At 23.5% G+C, this 19,996-nt stretch overlaps 5 protein-coding genes across 5 annotated transcripts; 1 reads left to right on the top strand and 4 right to left on the bottom strand.

The window, feature by feature from the left end:
* Positions 1–845: 845 nt before the first annotated feature.
* Positions 846–1,739, top strand: MKS88_002231 (uncharacterized protein; the record flags this gene model as incomplete). The annotated part of the gene is made up of 2 exons (XM_067215226.1): positions 846–1,369; positions 1,682–1,739. The coding sequence occupies 2 exons, from the start codon at positions 846–848 to the stop codon at positions 1,737–1,739; spliced, it is 582 nt and encodes a 193-aa protein (XP_067073672.1).
* A 918-nt stretch (positions 1,740–2,657) lies between these two features.
* Positions 2,658–5,668, bottom strand: MKS88_002230 (transformer-2 beta-like protein; the record flags this gene model as incomplete). The annotated part of the gene is made up of 6 exons (XM_067215225.1): positions 2,658–2,967; positions 3,452–3,539; positions 3,721–3,798; positions 4,681–4,769; positions 4,953–5,070; positions 5,614–5,668. 6 exons carry the CDS (start codon positions 5,666–5,668, stop codon positions 2,658–2,660), a joined length of 738 nt encoding a protein of 245 aa, XP_067073671.1.
* Positions 5,669–9,097: 3,429 nt separating this feature from the next.
* On the bottom strand, positions 9,098–10,371 carry MKS88_002229 (uncharacterized protein; the record flags this gene model as incomplete). Its single annotated transcript, XM_067215224.1, has 2 exons — positions 9,098–9,576; positions 9,684–10,371. The coding sequence occupies 2 exons, from the start codon at positions 10,369–10,371 to the stop codon at positions 9,098–9,100; spliced, it is 1,167 nt and encodes a 388-aa protein (XP_067073670.1).
* A 2,648-nt stretch (positions 10,372–13,019) lies between these two features.
* MKS88_002228 (Tryptophan-rich antigen 3) lies at positions 13,020–14,802 on the bottom strand (the record flags this gene model as incomplete). Its single annotated transcript, XM_067215223.1, has 2 exons — positions 13,020–14,414; positions 14,551–14,802. The coding sequence occupies 2 exons, from the start codon at positions 14,800–14,802 to the stop codon at positions 13,020–13,022; spliced, it is 1,647 nt and encodes a 548-aa protein (XP_067073669.1).
* Positions 14,803–18,630: 3,828 nt separating this feature from the next.
* MKS88_002227 (STP1 protein) lies at positions 18,631–19,790 on the bottom strand (the record flags this gene model as incomplete). The annotated part of the gene is made up of 4 exons (XM_067215222.1): positions 18,631–18,750; positions 19,009–19,114; positions 19,323–19,691; positions 19,783–19,790. 4 exons carry the CDS (start codon positions 19,788–19,790, stop codon positions 18,631–18,633), a joined length of 603 nt encoding a protein of 200 aa, XP_067073668.1.
* Positions 19,791–19,996: the final 206 nt, after the last annotated feature.

The raw sequence follows: 19,996 nt of genomic DNA, 5'->3' as shown, positions 1-19,996 counted from the left end.
GTATATTAGTGTATAACCCTTTTTCTGCTACATTCAAATTTACGTTAGATGAAGAAATACCTTTCTTCAATATTTATTGTGTTGTTCGTGTATCTACGTATGATGAAGGAGCACAAATCAATTTTTCCATTTTTTTCTGAAAAGGTTTTTTTTGTGACATAATTTATTTAAAAGGAATTCCAAGTAAAACCTTTTTAATTTTTTAACATAATTTCAATTGTGATTCGAAAAATACAAAATAAATAAATAGATATGTTAATTGAATAGATATATATATGAATAAATAAGCAATTACTACTGCACGATAGGGTAAGCGTTTTAACATTTATATATGGCCGTTGTACATAAAGAAAAGGAATTGCCCTGAATTTCACTTCATTTTTATATTTGCGATGTTTACATAAAATGTAATTGAAGAAAAATATTCAGAAAAACACTATGTTATTGTTAATCTTTGAAGGCATTTGAATGAGTATATATATATATTCAATAATTTGTGTTAAAAAAAATTTTCTTTTTTTTTTTTTCCTTTTTAAATAAAATATTATTATTCAGAATAATAGTCTATATAATATACAGTAAAAAACGGAAGAAGTAGAAATCAGTTTGAATTAGTAAAAATAAGGACAGGAGGAGAATATTTAAGTTATACCAAAATTACTGGTTAGAAAATTAAAACTAATTATGAGTGTACATATTTATAAATTTGAAATCACTGTACATGCTGGAAGTTACTCCGTGTAATACGTGGTATTTATTTTACTGTACAGTATAGTTAATTGTGCACTATTTTTTCTGTCCTGGTTGAAATGTCAATGGGAAAACAAGAATATTGTTAAAACATTATGGGTAACCAAGTAGTGTCTAAATTTTTTGAAAAAAGTAATGATACGAAAAAAAGAAACATCATAGATAAATTTAAGAATACTAATGATGAGAACAAAAACGAAAATGCAAATGGATTTTTGTTAATACATAATGTAACAAAAAACAAAAAAGATGATAATGAAAAGAAAAATAATGAAATATATAAACAAATAAATAGTAAAAAGGAACAAAAATTTAATATCAAAGAACAAATAAGTAACCAAAAGGATACTAACGAATCTTACATGGAAAATAATGACGTGGAAAAAATAAAAGAAGAAAACTTTCATTTATTTGATGAAAGTTTGAATTCAAATAACGTCAAACACCCCTGTCATGCGCAGTGGTTTTTGTTTTGGGTATATGCTTCTTATTTAAATGAAAAGTTCTCAGAAACTGAAAAGGAATATGTTCATTCTTTTTATTCGTATTTTCCTGAACAGTGCATAAATGGAAAAGGGAAAAACTGTTTTACCGAATTTTGTCAAATTTACCCAGTTAGGTAATCGATATATATAGTATGACGTATAAGTGTCATTATTTGTTGATTTATTTTTTTTTATTTATTTTTTTTAGTATTTACTTTTCGTTTCCTTTGTGAGTTCTCTGTGTATTTATTGTGCCTCCAATATGTTACACTCTGTTTCCATGCTAACTTCACGACCATGATTTATTGGATGACTCATTTTTATTTGATATTATATACCTTTTTTCAATTTTATTTCTCTTTTTTGTTTAACTATACATAAATTAAAAGGGCTGAGTCCAGGGAAGAACTCATGATGTGGTTGCAAACGTGCGAAAATTATTGCAGACAAAAAGCGGAATTACCTGTAAAAATTTTCAAGTACAAATTAAAAATGTTATATTAGAAAATTAATTATAAAATAAATGCTTCATTTTTTTGTATCTTAATAATGTATATGATCTGTGTAATATTGTTATCTGTTTTTGCTGCCTTCATTTTTAGCCGCATTTGCGCAGTATTAACATGTTCACTTTATTTTTTAATTCCTGTTTTTTATTTTACTGTGTATTTTTTATGAACTTTTTACAGCACATTTTACCATACACATCGCCATACTTTTTATAGTACATAAATAACTAAATATTTTATTCTATATTCAGTAATAGTACAAATATGTATTTATATATATGTGTATATATTTTCTTTTTCGTTAGTTACAATAAACTGTTAAAAAGGTGGAGGTACGATGATGATTACATTTAAAGTAACCAAAGGTGTAAATCAAATTTTTCTTTTTAAACAAACTGATATGAGTAATATTCTTTTCTTAAATTGTTTTTAAAATTTTGTTAGTTTTCAATATAATAACAATTTCATAATTAAAAGGTGAAAAGAACACTATTTTCCTTTTTTTTTTTTTTTTTTTTGTGCGTGTGTGTGTTTGTCGTTCAATTTAAAAATTGTAATTTTATGAACATTCAAACATTAATATCTTACTTTTAAAAAAAAAAAAAAATTGTTAAATTATTAAAACATACAAAAATATAAAATCCTGAGTTTTGTAAAATCTCTGTTCTAGCAATTTATTCTCTGACGTTCTTATTTCATTTTCTTCTGTGGCGTAAACTTCTAAAAAAATTGAGTGCAATAGTGGTCAATGTAAAAATATATATACATAAATATCAAGGATATCGAACGTAATATATATATCGTACATAACACACAGAACATACACATCATACGTAAAATATATAACAAAAGCAAATATATTAGTACACTGCGTAATTTAAAAAGCTCCATTATTCACATATAAAATTATTATTTAAATAGTTAACCTTTCAATGGGAGAATTTCTGTAACGTCTCCTCTCACTATTCGAAATACTTGAAGATTTTCTATTTCGTTCGTATCTTTTCCTTCTCTTACTTCCATCTCTTGAATACCCTCTTTCATCATCACTACTTACATTCCTTTCATAATAATCATTTCTTTTATGATATTTATTATCTATTGACCTTCTGCTGTAATTTCTGTGGTCGTTGTATGTGTTTCTTCCGTATCTATCGTAGTTTCTAAAAGAGTTATTTCTGTTATCATAATGTTTAAAGCGGTCCCTGTTATACGGGTTAACTCTACAGAAAAAACGAAATCGAACTATATAAATGTATATACATATATATAATAAAAGCAAAGGCGAATATGTATATATACATATATAATAAAAGCAAAGGCGAATATGTATATATACATATATAATAAAAGCAAAGGCGAATATGTATATATACATATATAATAAAAGCAAAGGCGAATATGTATATATACATATATAATAAAAGCAAAGGCGAATATGTATATATACATATATAATAAAAGCAAAGGCGAATATGTATATATACATATATAATAAAAGCAAAGGCGAATATGTATATATACATATATAATAAAAGCAAAGGCGAATATGTATATATACATATATAATAAAAGCAAAGGCGAATATATATATATATATATATATATATATATATATATATATGACACATAACAGAAACAACTTTAAACTGGATGAATAGGGGGGGGGAAATTTGTAAAAGCAGATAGTTCTTTATATTAAATTACCTTCTTGGATAGTATCTTCTATTATCAAAAGGTCTGTCGTATCTTCTCCCATAAAAATCATATCTCATTCCGTTTCTTTTTATCATATCTTGGAGATGGTTGCGCAAAGGAGAAAAGGAGATAAAAAAAAAAAAAAAGATTGATTTGAAATGTGTACACAACATATACATTTATATCTACATATTTGCGCAACTATAATTAAAAGCGTTAAAAAAAACAATAAGCATAATAAAACAATTATAACGGATATATTGATATATAATGGTTACTTTGAATTCCCTTGTACTCCCCTGGGGTTGGCTCATGTGGTTCATTTCGTTTAGCTATTTCTACGTTAATAATTCTCCCTATTATTAAAAAAATTCGATGGTTTTGTTTGTTTCATTTGTTTGCTGAAAAGGTTTTGATAACATTGATGAATAAATCCAACAATTTATTTTATACAGATTTGTTATGGATATGTGATGCACATGCTGTTAACTGATTAATGTTTATCGATTTATTGACTTTTTAATATTTCATCTTTAAATCTCTCAATCGTTCAGTCATTTAATTATTAAACTTTTTGTCCAAATATTTACACATATATATATATATATATATATATATATATACATATAACGGAGTGTATGTTTGGTATATATAGAGCTGTGTCATATATGAGTTAAAGAGTTTTACTGTGCATTAATTTTTTCTGTTAATGAGTTCAAAAATATTTTGTGCGTAACATTACTTAAGATCCAGTTCAGTTAATATTATGTGTTTGCAAACCATAAATATATAAATAGTATGTACACACATATATATATATATATATAAACATGTGTGTAAGCTGAAGAGTTCCGTATTGAATGGAATTTAAATATTGGAATACGAATTAAGGATCAATGAAAATGGTTTGAATGTAAATTTTGCAACTGAATGTAATGTTTATAAAATGTCTGAAAACACGGATAATCTTAACACTTGAAACTTTATTTTATTTTTTTGTTTTGGGGATTTTCTTTGTCTTTCGGAAAAACCATTCTGATTTATGTCTATTTGCTGTGCACATATAACTTTCGTAATTTTTGTAACTTTTAAAAAATTCCTTTCTTTTTTTTTTTTTTTTTTATTGTAGTTATTTAATTACTACATTATTTTAGTGTTCATTTCTGTTAAAATTATTTTCACAATATGAACAATATATATAAAATAATATAAATACATATAAATGTTTTGTAAGTAACCTTCTATGTCCATTTTATTTGCCTTGTTCATAGCAATATGTGCATCGTCAGATGAATTAAAAGTAACAAATCCAAAGTTTCTTGACTCTCTGTTTGGTTATAAAATATACAATTTTATTATTTAAGCATATTATATTACACATTTTAAAAAATTAGACACTATTGTGTATACTTGCGAAGTGGATACATACACATGTATATATATATATATGTATATGTACACATATTGTATTAACAAATTTTATAAGTATAAACAAGGGCTTATTTTTTACCTCGTAATTGGATTGCTAATAACATAACATTTTTCTATAGTGCCGTATTTTTCAAATATATCCTGAAGTTTTGCAGTTGTTATTTTTGAACTTAAATTAGATACATACAGTGTTGAACCTTCAATATATTTAAATGGGGAAATTATAAAAAAAAAAAAAGGATATATTTTTAATTGATTTGCACATAATTTTTATTTACTTCGTGAACATAAAAATGATAAATTATTGTTTTAATTCTTTATTATTAATTTTATTTTATTATTATTTTTTTTTTAATTAATTTTATCTATTTATATATATTAAATGAAAAAAAAAAAAAATTAAATAAACCATTAAGTCAATAGTTTCATTACATATATGTCACTACATAAATAATAAAATACGGGTTCTGATAACCAAATAATTTAATTAATATTTCTATAGTGCTGAATAATACGACGAGAATTATTATGTACTTTTCATCATAACGGTATTAATTTTTTATGTTAATATTATGAATGTAGTAACATAAACGTCTAGAAAATATAAAGCAAAAGTGCATAAATAATACACGCGTATACGCAAAATGCAAACTTATTTAACACATATATATATATGTATGTATTCATAAACGTTCTTCACAAAAAAATACTCATTTTTCATGCATTCTTTAACTAGTTACCATCATTCTTATGATCACAATCTTCTGAGTCCCTTTTGTCTTCTTTGTAACTCATTTTATTAATATATATATATATATAAAGGAAAATAAAAATTTATTTTATAATTCACCAAAAAATAATTTCAGAATAAACAAAGGGTTTTAGTGATAGAGGGTTGAAAAAAAACAGATTACTTAATCGTAAAGAAATAAACAAGTATGTTGAAAGTTAAAAGGACTCCTTTTTTTTAAAAAAGGTTAAAAAAAAAAAAATTCAAATTCTTATTAAAAAAGGCATGTAAATATATATATTATATAATAGTTTAATAAAACATGAATATTTAAGATACATTAATATTTCAAATATTAATTTTGTACATAACACAACATATTTTATTGTTTTTTACATATTCTCTTTTTAATATATAATAGTATACAAAAGTTTATTTAAAAAGGATCCTTTTTTTTTAACATTTCTTTCATTCTTAACATTTAATTTTAAAGTTGTGTAATGAGGGGTTAAGATGAAAAAAATATAATAATAATAAAAATTTTAAATTATGTAATTAAAAATGAAATACTAATCTTATTCTTGTTAAAAAAAAAAAATGTTTTTCTTTAACAGATGAATTTTATTTATTTTTATGTTGGTTTAAATGAATTTTTTTTTTTTTTTAACATTTTGCTTGTTTCCTTGTGTTATTTAAAATTTTTTTTTTTAATTTATTATTATTTGTAATTTTTTTTCTGCTTACGCTATTGTATATATATGCATATAGTATTTTTAAATATATTTTTTCTATTTTTTTTTGGGATTGTGTATAAAAAGTATGCCTGTGTACTATTATATAACAATTATATCTTTTTTTTAAATCAGAAATTTCTACATTCTTTTTTTTTTTTTTAAATTTAAATAGAAATTTTGTTTTGTTTTGTGAGTTTGTGCCCTTTTAAAATTTTTTGAAAATTGTTACTTTTATACGTGTTATGTATAAAAAGTAACAATTTTTTAGTGCCATGGTTTTTAAAATAAATTATCCCTTAAAGGAAATGTGATGTTGAATGAAGGAAAATACTTTTAAGTTTTTACATTTTTACACTTTAACATGTTTACATTTTAGCTTGTTTATATTGTCAAATTTTTAACCCATTAAACATCTTTTATTATGGCTTTTTACAATATAATAAATAAAAAACGGAAAAGAAAGCTATGATAAGAATATTCTCTTTTTTATGCTTCGTTTACCCATACTTTAAGTATTTTTAGTAACGGAATTTTTTTTTTTTTTGAACTGCATTTATATTTCTCGTACATGTGCCCATATATATGTGTATATGATTTACTCATAAATTTTTACGAATTGTTTTTGCATATATATAATATTTCTATATTTTAGAATAATTGAAATAGAAAGGTTTAAAAAAAAAATATAAAGAATTATATAGAGGAAATACGTACTTTTGTTTCATCATGTGTAAAAAAACAAAAAAAAAAAAGGAATATTTTCTATAGATACAAATGTACATATATTAAAGGATATACGACCTTATGAATTAACTGTCAAATTATAATGAACAACAAAAAAGAACATTTATATTTTTGTAAATTTTTTAAAAAACACAGAGGTGTAATAACTAATTTTATAATTACTAAAAAACAACTATTTGTAGATTGAATGATTAAAAGGAAGAACTGATCTATATATGCGCACACGAATAAAGAAGCGGGAAAACTGATTTACACATATGTGAACGTGTAAATATTTTAAAAGAAGTAAACTAAAATTTCATGGAAAATTAGCCTTATTTAGAAAAATATTTTTACGCAAAATAATTAAGAACTCATACATTTTGCTAGTGCAATTATATTTTATATTTTACTACAGCTAAATTACATAGATTTCTGTATTTTTATGCTATGGAAACAAGCATAAAGTTATTTCTTGATGTTCTTTTTTTTTCTTTTTCCCTCATTTTTAAGTGAGAGATTTTTATATGTTCTTTTAATATAGTTATAAATGCCATACAAGATAATATTACGATTATAAGGATGTAAGTATTTATCAGAAAAAGTTGCTTAATAGTATATATATATATATATACATATTGTATGTATTTACAAAATTTAAGCGTCTCGTCTCATTTTTAATTATTTAAATAAATATCAAAAAAAAAGAAAAAAAATGGAGAAACATATATTATTTTCAAATGAGTTCTTGTCTTTTAAAAAATGAAAATTAAAAAATTAATAGAATTTGGCATGTGTGAAAAATTTACCCATGTATGTTTTATATACAATTTCTGATCAATTTTAATTATACAAATGTTAAATTAATGAGCAAAATTTTCGTATTTAGATACTAATACGTAGTAATGCATATAATGTTTAAAAGGATAATATACAATGTAATTTCATTCAAGTAAATATTTAATATAAACTTATAGTTAAATAGTTTAATTTTATGAAATTTGTTTCCACTGTTGTCAAACTGTAGAAACCGAAATCTATTTCTAATTATGTATAATAACAAAAGGGGAAAAAAAAAGAAGAAAATAGTAAGGAGAGGTAAAAGTAAAAGAGAAAAAATACTCCGTTGTAGAATCTTTAAATTAATAACAAAGAACATTTTTTTTATAAAAATAAAAAAGGTCGCTTCTCCACCTTTTATGGGTATTTACATTTATCCTATAAATATATGGTTAAGTTATATGTATTCTTAAAAAAAAAAAAGTGTACTATTTTCTTCTTCAATAATAGTTTTATACGAGTATACATTAATAATAGGAACATTCTTCTATCAAGTCAAAATATGTATAAGGCTTTGCTCTTTAATGAAGGAAATATTAAAAACTGTTTTGTGAAAATTACAGTACAGCTATATTTATTATTATTTTTTTAAATATTATAAGTAGAACATAAAAAAGAAGAAAAGCAAAATAAACACTGTAAATAAGGAAAATATAATTTCTGTATGTTTAAAATTTACGTGGTTACATATTTAAAAATACTTAAATATTATAACTTAAAAACTGTTTAATTTCACTTTTCTTTAGATTATAGTGAAATTAAGTCTTTTTAAAGTGCATAAATTCCCCATATGCCAAAATAATATATGAATTAGCGAACTTGTATGTGGGTGTGCTCATATGTACATATATGCATATGCATTTCTACCTGTGCATGTTTGTGGTGCTTCACACATTTTTATAGTTGTATGTCTATATGGACTATTATTCACGTTAATTAACGGACAACTGCAGTACTTCATTGAATGGTACCTTTTCTATTTAGGTAAAGTTTCCCATAAAAATACATATGTTTCTCTATGTAGTAATTATTTTCAGGGGAAAAAAAAAAAATATATATATATATATATATGTAACGAAATAAAATAAAGCAATATGAGAAGAAAAGGGTACATTCTGAATTGTAAATGTAGAAACAGTATTTGATCCCCCTGAAAGCCCCCATGAAACAGTGAAAATTGTTTTAATATCTATTAATTTATAATACACTTGTAATTAAAGCAAATAACACTAAAAGAAGTATATAGTTTAAAAGGCCTGTTAAGGAGGAGCTAATGCAAACTTTTAAAGATTTATCATATTTATAGTTTTCATCGCAGATACATCCTAGTTCCTCTTTTTTTAACAAATTGTTACATTTTCCGTAATCACAATTAATGTTATTAAGTGTGCATAGATTTATATTTGAAACATCAAAAATGTTATTACCTATTTTTTCTCTCTTCTTATTTACACATGCACATTCAGGTTTATTAGAATTAATAAAACATTCTAATCTAAAGCAAATATCTTCTATTGCATGATCGTCTTTATCTTCACAATTTCCCTGTTCATTTCTTATTTGATTTGCCTGGCAAGCCTTATTATATGTATGATTTATATTTAATCTGTTTTTTGGATCCAATACACTTTGAAAACGATTTAGTGAATGGTCTTGGGAATTATTATTTTGCGAATCTTCACTAGTTAAAGGTGTATAGCTATAGGTGTGATGCGAATAACTGATTTTATTTTTTCCAAAATCAAGGTTGCAGTCTTTTTTTTTTTTTCTTCATGTTTTATACATGCATTTCTGTTTTTATCAAAATAAAAATTATCAAAACAAGAACAAAATGGCTCTCCATTTATTAGAAGAGTGCAAAATCCATCTGTACAAGTAAAACTTTCACATTTATTAGGAGTAACAGTATCATCATATTCTACCTCATAATGCAATATACATTTACAGTCCTTAAAGTGGTAATAATTGTTATTATCTATGTTTGTACCTTTTTCTTTTCCTTCTACTTCACCTTCAGTAGTATTTGGTATTTCTTTCTCGCAGCATGTACATTTTATTTTTTCATTTAAGTGCACTTCTTTGTTACATTTTTCTTGCGTTTTAATAGTTGATCTATTCGAATGAAATAAATTGGAAAAATCTCGTTTAGTAATTGACTTTATACCCAAATTTTGAAAAATATAATTTGAAATATACGAACATTTATTTTTTTTATTTAAACACAATTCGGTATTATTCTCATCAATTTTTCCGAGAGAACTAACAATTTTGCAGTTCTCATTTATGTAGTAATTTTGGTTGCCACATTTTTCCTTGTTAACACTTTCAACATACAAACGTTTTGTTGTTGCTTCATACTTAATTTCAAAGTCTACATCTTTTATTATATTAGTATTTGAGACTTTAAATTTGTAAAATGGTAAACCAAATAGTAAAAGAATTATTAAAACCCAAAACAAGATGGAAGACATTTATAAGGACTGGTCAAAAAAGTAACAACATAAAAAGGAAAAGAGATCTTTACATATAAAAAAATTTTAAAAGAAAAATAATTTGCTAAAAAGAAATAAAAAATTAACGCTTCTTATGAAAAATGCTAAATCTTACTCTTCAAATATTTGCCATTCATTTATATGTATGCCTTAAAAAAAAAAAAAAAAAATTAAATATTACAGCCAAAATGTACAGCTAAAGCGTAAAGCTAAATAATACAGCCAAAAAAAAAAAAAAAAAATAGCCAAAACAAAAAACGAACAAAAATAAGAAAAAAAAAAAAAAAAAAACAGGAACAGAAATTAGAGCAATAAAAGAAAACAAGATCAAACTGTATGTTTCTTTTACGGACCTTTTCACCATTAGTGCCCGTTCACTCATATGAAAAAATACTAAAAGTGAAAACAAAATTTCAAATTAATAAATAATAAATGTTCCTAAAAGTGATGATTAAAAGGTGTAGTGTATAAAAAACTACGTTATATTTAAGCGAGAAACTAAGAAATAGAATAAGACAAAAATAAGCTTGTTGTTAGGGGAAATATGGGCTGAGTGATTAATTTTAAATTAACATAAAAAGACAAATCGAAGTTTCATTAATATATATATAATGAGGAAATAAAATAGTTAAGCGAAAACACGTAGTTATTGCAAGAATGAGATAGTATTTCATAGTATTACAACATTTCTTTTGCATATATATACATGAAGTTCGGGGAGCAATAGAAGTTGAATTCGTATGAAACAACATGCTCGTTATTACTCGATTAATGTTCTTTGCAATTAATTAACAAAGGTATGCAAATTATTTTTGATAACTGATCTTTCAGATAAAATGCATTAAAACTTTTTAGATATTTGTTCTTTTTTTATAAAAAGATGTGTTCTTAAATAAAAGACAGAATATTTTCTCATATATATAATAATTGTAAGAATGGAACATTTTGCAACTTCACGTTCGGTTCATACTGATTTTTTGCCCCATAAATGAACCCCTTTTCTTATGAACGAAATATGTATATATATGTGATACATAGTGCAGTTGAGAAAAAAAAAAAGTGAAGAAAAAATTGTCATTACTCTCTGTAAGGCTTACTTGAAAAAACCATGGGTTTATGTATTAAATTCTTTTATATTAAAGATATTTGTTTTAAACATTAGTTTTATTTTTAATGATTTCTTAAAACTTAATTTTATTTCCTATTTGTATTGTAATATATTTTTTATATATCATTTTTTTTTCGTATATAAATTTATTAAGTAATATATTTAATGCGTACAATTTAATATATTATTACTAGTTTAAGATTCTATACGTATTACTGATAATGTGAATGTGAATCTCATAATATTTTATTATGTTCTGATATTCGTAATATTTTAAAGCGTCCATTAAAAGGGTTGTATAATACTTACAGTTAATTTTAGGGATCTTTTAAGGGGTTATTCCTTAATTTTTCCTTTCTTGCAGCATATTAGAATTTTTTCTATCATCCTTCACCACGTTTTTCGTAGGATTTTTTGAACTGATTTGTAGCTACCACACAAGTTAAGCGCATGAAAAATACCAGTCACATCTGTCATAGTACAATGTAACCTAAATTATCATCAACATTCAGTTGTACTGCATTCGCGTTATTCTATTCTTCTGATGTTTATAAATGAAATTTAAAAATTAATGATGAAGTTATTTCCCAAACTTCCAAATAATTGATAAAATGGTATTCCTAAGAAACAAAATAATCTAATATATTTGTCAGATTTTAGTTTCTTTTTATTTCTTTTAAAGAATTTTTTTTTTTTTTTTACTTATTAGAATTGAAGAATGGGATCATTATAATTATTGTGTGAATTTAACGGTGATTAAAAAGATTATTCTTTCTATTAGAGCTATGCAACCTTATTAAATGATTGATATAAAAAAGCAAATACATGTAAAAACATACATATATATTTGAATACGTATAAACATTATGTACATGTAATTTGTAAGATAAAATTTAAAATTTTATTTTTTTAAAACTAAAAGTTAAAAAAGAAAGTTTATTTTTCAAATATCAAAAAAAATTTTAAACAAATTAAAACAAAAAAAAAAAGAAAAAATCAAAAAAAAACAAAAAAAATAATAAAATAAGTTTAACAAAAAACGGTTATTATGATAAAAGTCAACTTCTATTAGCTTACCTATGTTTATATATATATATATATAAATATATAATTTCACAATTTTTAAGACTATATAGAGATGGCAATTACGCTTTTTGTCTTACCTATTTATTTATGTTTGGAAAATATATTTTTCGTTTTTGTTTGGGAGTTCTACAATTTCCCTTTCCTTTTTTTTAAAGTTGAGTAACAAATTAGAGGGACACCCTAAATAAAAAGAAGTGATTAGGACTCTGCATTATATGTTACAGATGAAATATTATAACCAGAACTATATCTTATTCGTTCGTTTACACTTCTTTCCATTTCATTACATATATTTGTGGATCTACTAAAATAAGCGTCTCTGAAGAAGTGCGATATTTGGTAACTTCTGTACTAGAGTTTTTACATATATATAAATGTTACTTCTTTTTCTGTAGTTTGTTTAGAATATGTATTATTCTTAGTATATATTTTATTATTTAAATTCGTGAAACTTTTCTTCTTCTACCCATTTTTTTGAAATGGAATCTACAATTTCCTCAAAGATCTTAAGTTTTTCTTCTTTCCAGTCGTCCCATTCTTTCCATTGATTTTCCCCCAAAACTGTAATCCTTTTTGAATCAATCCAATGTTTCCATTGCAAACGTTCTTTTTCTAATCTATATCTCCAAACATTCCATTGTTTTTTCTCTTTAAATCTTAAACGTTTATTCCATTTGTTACTTTCCCATCTTTCCCATTTCCGGTCTTCTCTAACTTTCCATTTTTTCATTATCCACGACATCAATTTTTGCCCTTTCCATTTATTCCAATTATTAACTGTCCATTCGCGATAATTTTTTTCATACGTTGCTATAATATCTTTCCATTTTTCTTGATTATGTTCATACCAATACTTCTGAAGCCATAATTTCCATTCCTCCTTTCCCCATCCTTTCCATTTGGCCTCTTTCAAATCCTTACTTTCAGATTTAACTTGTTCACGCCACCTATCCCAACTTTTGTATAGACTATTTGCGAATGTTGGAAATACCAAATCTTTTTCCTTGATCCACTGGGCTTTATAATCGTCTATTGACTGAATCCAATCATCGTATTCCTTTTCAGTGTTGGAAAACCATTGATTCCATTCATTTACTTTCCATTCTTCTTCTTCATCAATTATTTCTTCATCATCAAATTCCTCTTTATATGCGTCTAATGGTTCTCCTTTAATTTGATTTATTGTAAACACTATTTTGTCTATTACTTTTTTTTTAAACTTATCCCTTTTTTCAAGTATTTTTTTTTTTAGTATGTCTATGACTTTTTTTGCAGCTAATTTTAATACCTCTTTAGTACTTAATTCCTCAATGTTCAATGAAGTTTCTCCTTCGTTATTATTGTTACTTAGGTTTTTATCGCCTATGTTCTCATTTTTTTTGTTTTCATCTATTTTGCTTTCTTCTATTTTGATTTCTTCTGTTTTGCTTTCGTCTGTTTTGATTTCTTCTGTTTTTCCTTCGTCTGTTTTAATTTCATCTATTTTAAATTTAACTCTTTTTTTTTGACCTGTTTTGTTTTCATCTATTATGTTTTCTTTTATTTTGATTTCGTCTTCTCCGTTTTCATTAATTTTGTCTTCATCAATTTTTCCTTCACCAATTTTGTTTTCGTCTATATTTATTTCACCAATTTTTATTTTATCATTTTTTCTTTCATACCTTTTTCCTTCTTCTATTTTGATTTCTATTCTTTTTTTTTCTTCTATTTTGCTTTCATTTATCTTATTTAATTCCCCTTCATTTTCATCCTTTTCGCTTACCTTACTCTTACTTTCTTCTGTGCTTTCTGAGTTACAGTATCGTCGTAATTTCCTTTTGGAAGAATTCTAAAATATAATTTAAAGTATTCATTTCGTATGTGATTAACTTTTTTATGTTAATTATATTAACACTATTTCAATTAAGAGTTTTTATATGAAATAAAAAGGACCTTCAAACACAAACATATATATATGCTTATACCACAATATGCACATTTACATAGTACGTATACCCGTATATATTTAATAATATAACATCTTCTCTTACTATATTAGAAATATTAGAAAGGGCACAATATGAGATAATTGACAATGCAACATAAGAATGAAAGGCTATGTCATTTTTAATATTATTTTCAGGAGGATTTTCGTTCTTCGTTAAACATAAATATGGAGTAGCAAATTTTGTATTTACAAAATTTACTTTATTATTAGCATGACAACTTATTACCATGAGTCAAAATAATTTTTCAAAAACGAAACCCTTTTTCTAGTAAAATATAACTATTATTATGTTTTGTTCTTTTTTTTTTTTTTTATTTTTTTTTATAATTTTATTATAATTTATTTTAGAAAAACTGTTTCCTAGAAATATGCTAATTACTACTATTTTTTATGAAACAAGAACAGAAAAAAAAAAAAAAAATAGCTTGTAATATAAATTTAAATTAAGCTTCAATAGCCGATGTGCACTATTTACTAGTTAAACCTTTTGTTCAATTTTGTTCTATTAAATGAAATTTTACAAGTAAAAAATATTAAATATTGAGTTATTATTATATTAATATTCCACATTTTTGCGAATAATTTATTTAGAAAATATAATATACCAAAAAATATAATATTTATAATTCATAAAACAATTTTTAATTTTTTATTTAAAATAGGGGAAAATTTTTAAAAACTTTTCATTAAACTGTACGAGCAATAAATGTGTCATAAATCTGCAATAGGTAAAATAACATAAGGAACCTTTATATTAACATCTATATATAGTCATTGTCGTCACACTTTTTTTTTAATTCATGTACCAGCTTAAAATCTTACCATTTTTTTTTTAACAGGAAATTTTAAATTATTCATATACCTATTTTTTTTTTTTTTTTTTGTTCATTATTAATAGTAATAATTTTCATGTAAGCTTGGAATTACTATTTTCATAGATTTTTCTTTTTCTAATAAATTGTTATCTTACAGTAAAAGAAAAGTTAGGTTATGTATATATATGTATATACTGTATATTTATTAAATTCTTTCTTTATCTGGGAAAAAAAAAAAGATCATGTAAATATAAGAATAATTACTGTAGTTACATACAAAAATATTTTCTATTTACTACAAAATATAACTTTCTCATTTGTTGTTTTACAGTATATAACATATGTATAACAATCCATATAACCTTCTCATGTTTCTCCATTATTCATATTTTGTATTATTTTTTTTGGAATATTTCTTTTTCTTTTTTATTTTCCCTGTTTTATTTATTTTAGTAATTATTGCGCTTAACGTAGCTTATTACTAAGGGGTTTTATAACTATATCATTATTAATTAAAATATTTACAATAATTAAAAGAAATTTAGTTTCATTATGTTTCATTTAGTTTTATTTAGTTTCAATTCTTTTTACTTTGATTCATTCTGTTTTATTTCGTTTAACGTTGTTTTATTGTTTTTTCTTTTTTTTAAGCTTTTTTAATTAGAATAATATTTTCATTATGGTATCTGTTCTATCCTTAATTAAATACTCTAGTATATTTTCAGTGTGATATATATACATACTACTTATTTTGTTACATTGATATTATTAGTTTTGTTTTCTTTTTTTCCTTTTCTTTTTTTTTGTTATAATAGTTAAAAATTTGTTGTTCTATAGGAGAAAGTTAAAATCAAAAGATGTGATAATATAAGAAATGTAAAAAAATATTCAAAAAGAAAAATTTTTCTCCCCACGAAAACTTTAATAGTGAAATAATAAAATGGTATATATCCATGAATAATTTTTGTATTTTCCTTCTTTTGTGTTAAAATGAAATATCACGATATAAATTATTATCAGAAACTAAAAAAACTACTGAATTGTTTATGTATAATAAAAGCATATTAAAAATATTACTAAAATTGCCTTTTTAAGATGTTTAATAAATAAACAATTTTCTGTTTTGATAATAAATAAGTTTTTTTAAATGTAATATGTAATACAGTAACAAGCCAATATAAAAAATAAAAAATATATTGTTAATCTTAAGAACAATAAAATGTATTTTTATATATTATATACATCTGTATGTTTTCTATATATACTTACAGAAAATAATGTAGAATTAAAATTTACTTAAAAAGGGGAAAATATAAATTTTTTAAAACACATAAATTATTAAAAATTAAAATTATATTATTCTTTGTTAAATTGTGATGATCATTAAATAGTCTTTACAATAAAAATATGATTTGGATAATTATAGTTTTACTCTATTGAAAATATTTATTATTGTATAAATTTTTACGTAATGTATACTTAATCACTTTTGATGGAATTAAATAATTTTGGGTACGAAAAAGATTTACAATTAATAATCATAAAAAATAAGAAAAAAGATAAAAAAAAAAAAAAAAAAAAAGAAGAAATAAATAAACATACAAATATGTATATAATGGTGAAAATAATTAAGGCAAAGCTGCAATTAATAGCAGAGATATTCCTGTTAAGTATTTGATGTTGGTGTTTAATATATAAGTTTGCGCTTTTAAGGGACACGAAATTGATAGCGTGTTATTTAAAATTATTTTTTTAGGGGAATATAAAAACCAAAAAAACAAGTATCCAAAAAAAAGAAAAAAACACATTAACATTTTATTTAGGTACTTTGGGGCTATATACTTCCGTATGGCGATAATATAAGACATAATAGACACCGGCAAATTATTTTTTGAAAAATAAATATATAAAGAAAATATTTATTTTATATAAAAAATATTTCCAACATAAATATATTTATCAAGAAATATTATATCAAATTTTATATTTTTGAAGTAAACATATATTATTTGTGAAATGCGAAATATTTGATTTAATCGAATATGACCTATACATATACATGTACAGGTGTTTTTCATAGCATATATGGAACATTTATTTCACTTTGATAAATCAGTTTATGATAAGAATAACAATCATAACTGCTTATATATATACATATATATGTAAGTATCCGAATACTGGGTTGTGCCCATCTATAAGCATCAACTAAATGGTTTTACCTTTATTTTCCGCTAAAAAAATTTTTGCATATTAACAGTTCATTTTCTGAATTGGCACACAGACAACGTTATGACACCACCAAATGATGTTTTTTCCAGGAAACTATGAAAAATACCTGTAATCTTGTATATATATATAGGTACATATATACAAATATACATACATGCACAGACATGAACTAAATTTTTATGAAAAATTTACTTTCCTTTTGAAAGAATCATTTGTTAGTTTAATATATGCATCGTGAAACAAAATGTTCTACTATGTATATATATTATATAAATAGATAATATGTTTTCATATTTACTCATCTCCTTAGTTATATCTACTAAATATGAACAACTTGATTTACATCTAAATTTATGATAGAACAAGGCATCAACATGTTAATTTTGCTAACAATTATGGATTGTATTGGCATAACATATTATGGTTTATCCTTTTATATTAAGTTATTTGTATTAATTCAACAACAAAAACGAATTAAAATTTAATTAATCTAATAAAAGGATTAGGAACATCAATGATGGTTTCTTTTAATGCTTTAATTTTTATATTATATTCATCATTCTAAAGTTTCATCCGTTATTCAATATTCGTAATCCATCATTCCTTATTTTTCATATCTTCCTTCTTCTCATTCTACCTCTTCTACATTTTCTCATTGGTAATGGGCATTATAGTGTTATTACATTTCATTTCAAATAATTTACTACATATATATCATATCGTTACTATAAAACTATATATCGCTTCCCATTCTTCACCATTTCCCCAATTTTAGAGGAATTATCATTTCTTTTGTTTTTTTTAAAGAGTTCTTTGCAAACTCCATATATATCTTTCTTTTGAAATTCTATTGATTCTTCACTACCATTATGTTGAGGAACATTTATGTCTACGATTGTCATTTCTTTGTCGTCTCCCTTATTTAATATATAGAACTTTTTCATATGTGTACCTCCAACTTTAAGAGGATTTGGAAAATATTATTCATCACTCATTTCTGAGTTACTGGATTAAGAATCATAATTTTTGTTATTGTACCCATGCTCCCCTTTATTTACAGAAGTACTTCTTGTGTTATCAAGAGTTTTTACTCTTTTATTAGAAAACCTTTTCCATTTATTCCGTTTGCTCTTTGATAACCCCATATATTTACATATGATGTACATGATAAATATTAAACATTCATTAATACAAATGTGTACCCCTACATGTATATGTTTGCTTGTATATACACTTACATATGTATGTGTCTACATATATCTCTATGTAATTATATTTGTCTGCATATATGTGTATGTATTTGTATTTGTCTGAATACATCTGCATACATTTGTATATATTTGCCCCCAATTGCATATATATATATATTTATTAATCTCATTATCAACAGCAAAGGTTCGATGAATATCACGACTTTTATAGAATAAATATTTTATATTACCATAAGAAGAATGAAAAAAAATATAATAAACTGCACAAGTATTATTCCCAAACCTATGAAAATAATAACAGGTGAGTAGCGTGAAGATAAATTATTGAAAATTTCCCTTATGCTTATCAATGAAAAGATACTTCTTGTTTCAGATGCTGGAACAACTTTTCCTACATATATATTATTATTATATAATTTATCATAATCACTATAGTGATTTCCGTTGTAGTAATGTTCAGAGATAAATACATCATCAAATTTTAAACTTACAGGAAAATGTGATGATAAAGAAACTTTATTTGCCTCAAGTGCCAATCTTTGTTATTAGCTAAGGTATGTTCCTTTTGATATAACCAACCTTGAAATATATAATAATCATTAGACTCACAGTCAATGTCCATTTCATCAACGTAATTATCTCTTACATGTAAGAAGTCCTCAATTTTACCAATTATATCCCTTACATGTTTTAGAAATCTATCAGGGACTCTCTTAAATATATAATGGTCACAAAAATAGTGTATTTTTATTATTAAAGGTTTATAAACATCTTTATACCAAGTTTCAGAAGTTGAAGTAATACCAAACACTTTATCTTTACTAGAAATAAATTCATCTCTATTATCGTCTATCCAATAACTTAAGTTTCAAACAATGTCTTTACATTCTTCATGTCTTGATAAACTATTTAAAAAATTAAAATTTTCAATATATTTTAATACTAATTCACTTCTCCATTTTTTATATTCAACTAAGTTATTTGAAAACTCTTGGATATCTTATATGTTAACTATTGTTTGATTCTCCATTGTACTTTAAATTCTGAATTGTTTTGTTTTGTTTTGTTTTTTTGTGTATGTGTATTTATATTTTTTTAATTATATAAATCATTTTTAAAGTAATAAAAAACAAAATAATCGTTACATATTATATATTTATATATT

Source organism: Plasmodium brasilianum, chromosome 8 (genome assembly GCF_023973825.1).
Source record: "Plasmodium brasilianum strain Bolivian I chromosome 8, whole genome shotgun sequence".
NCBI lineage: Eukaryota > Apicomplexa > Aconoidasida > Haemosporida > Plasmodiidae > Plasmodium > Plasmodium brasilianum.
This window is presented reverse-complemented; position numbering and strand designations above follow the sequence as displayed.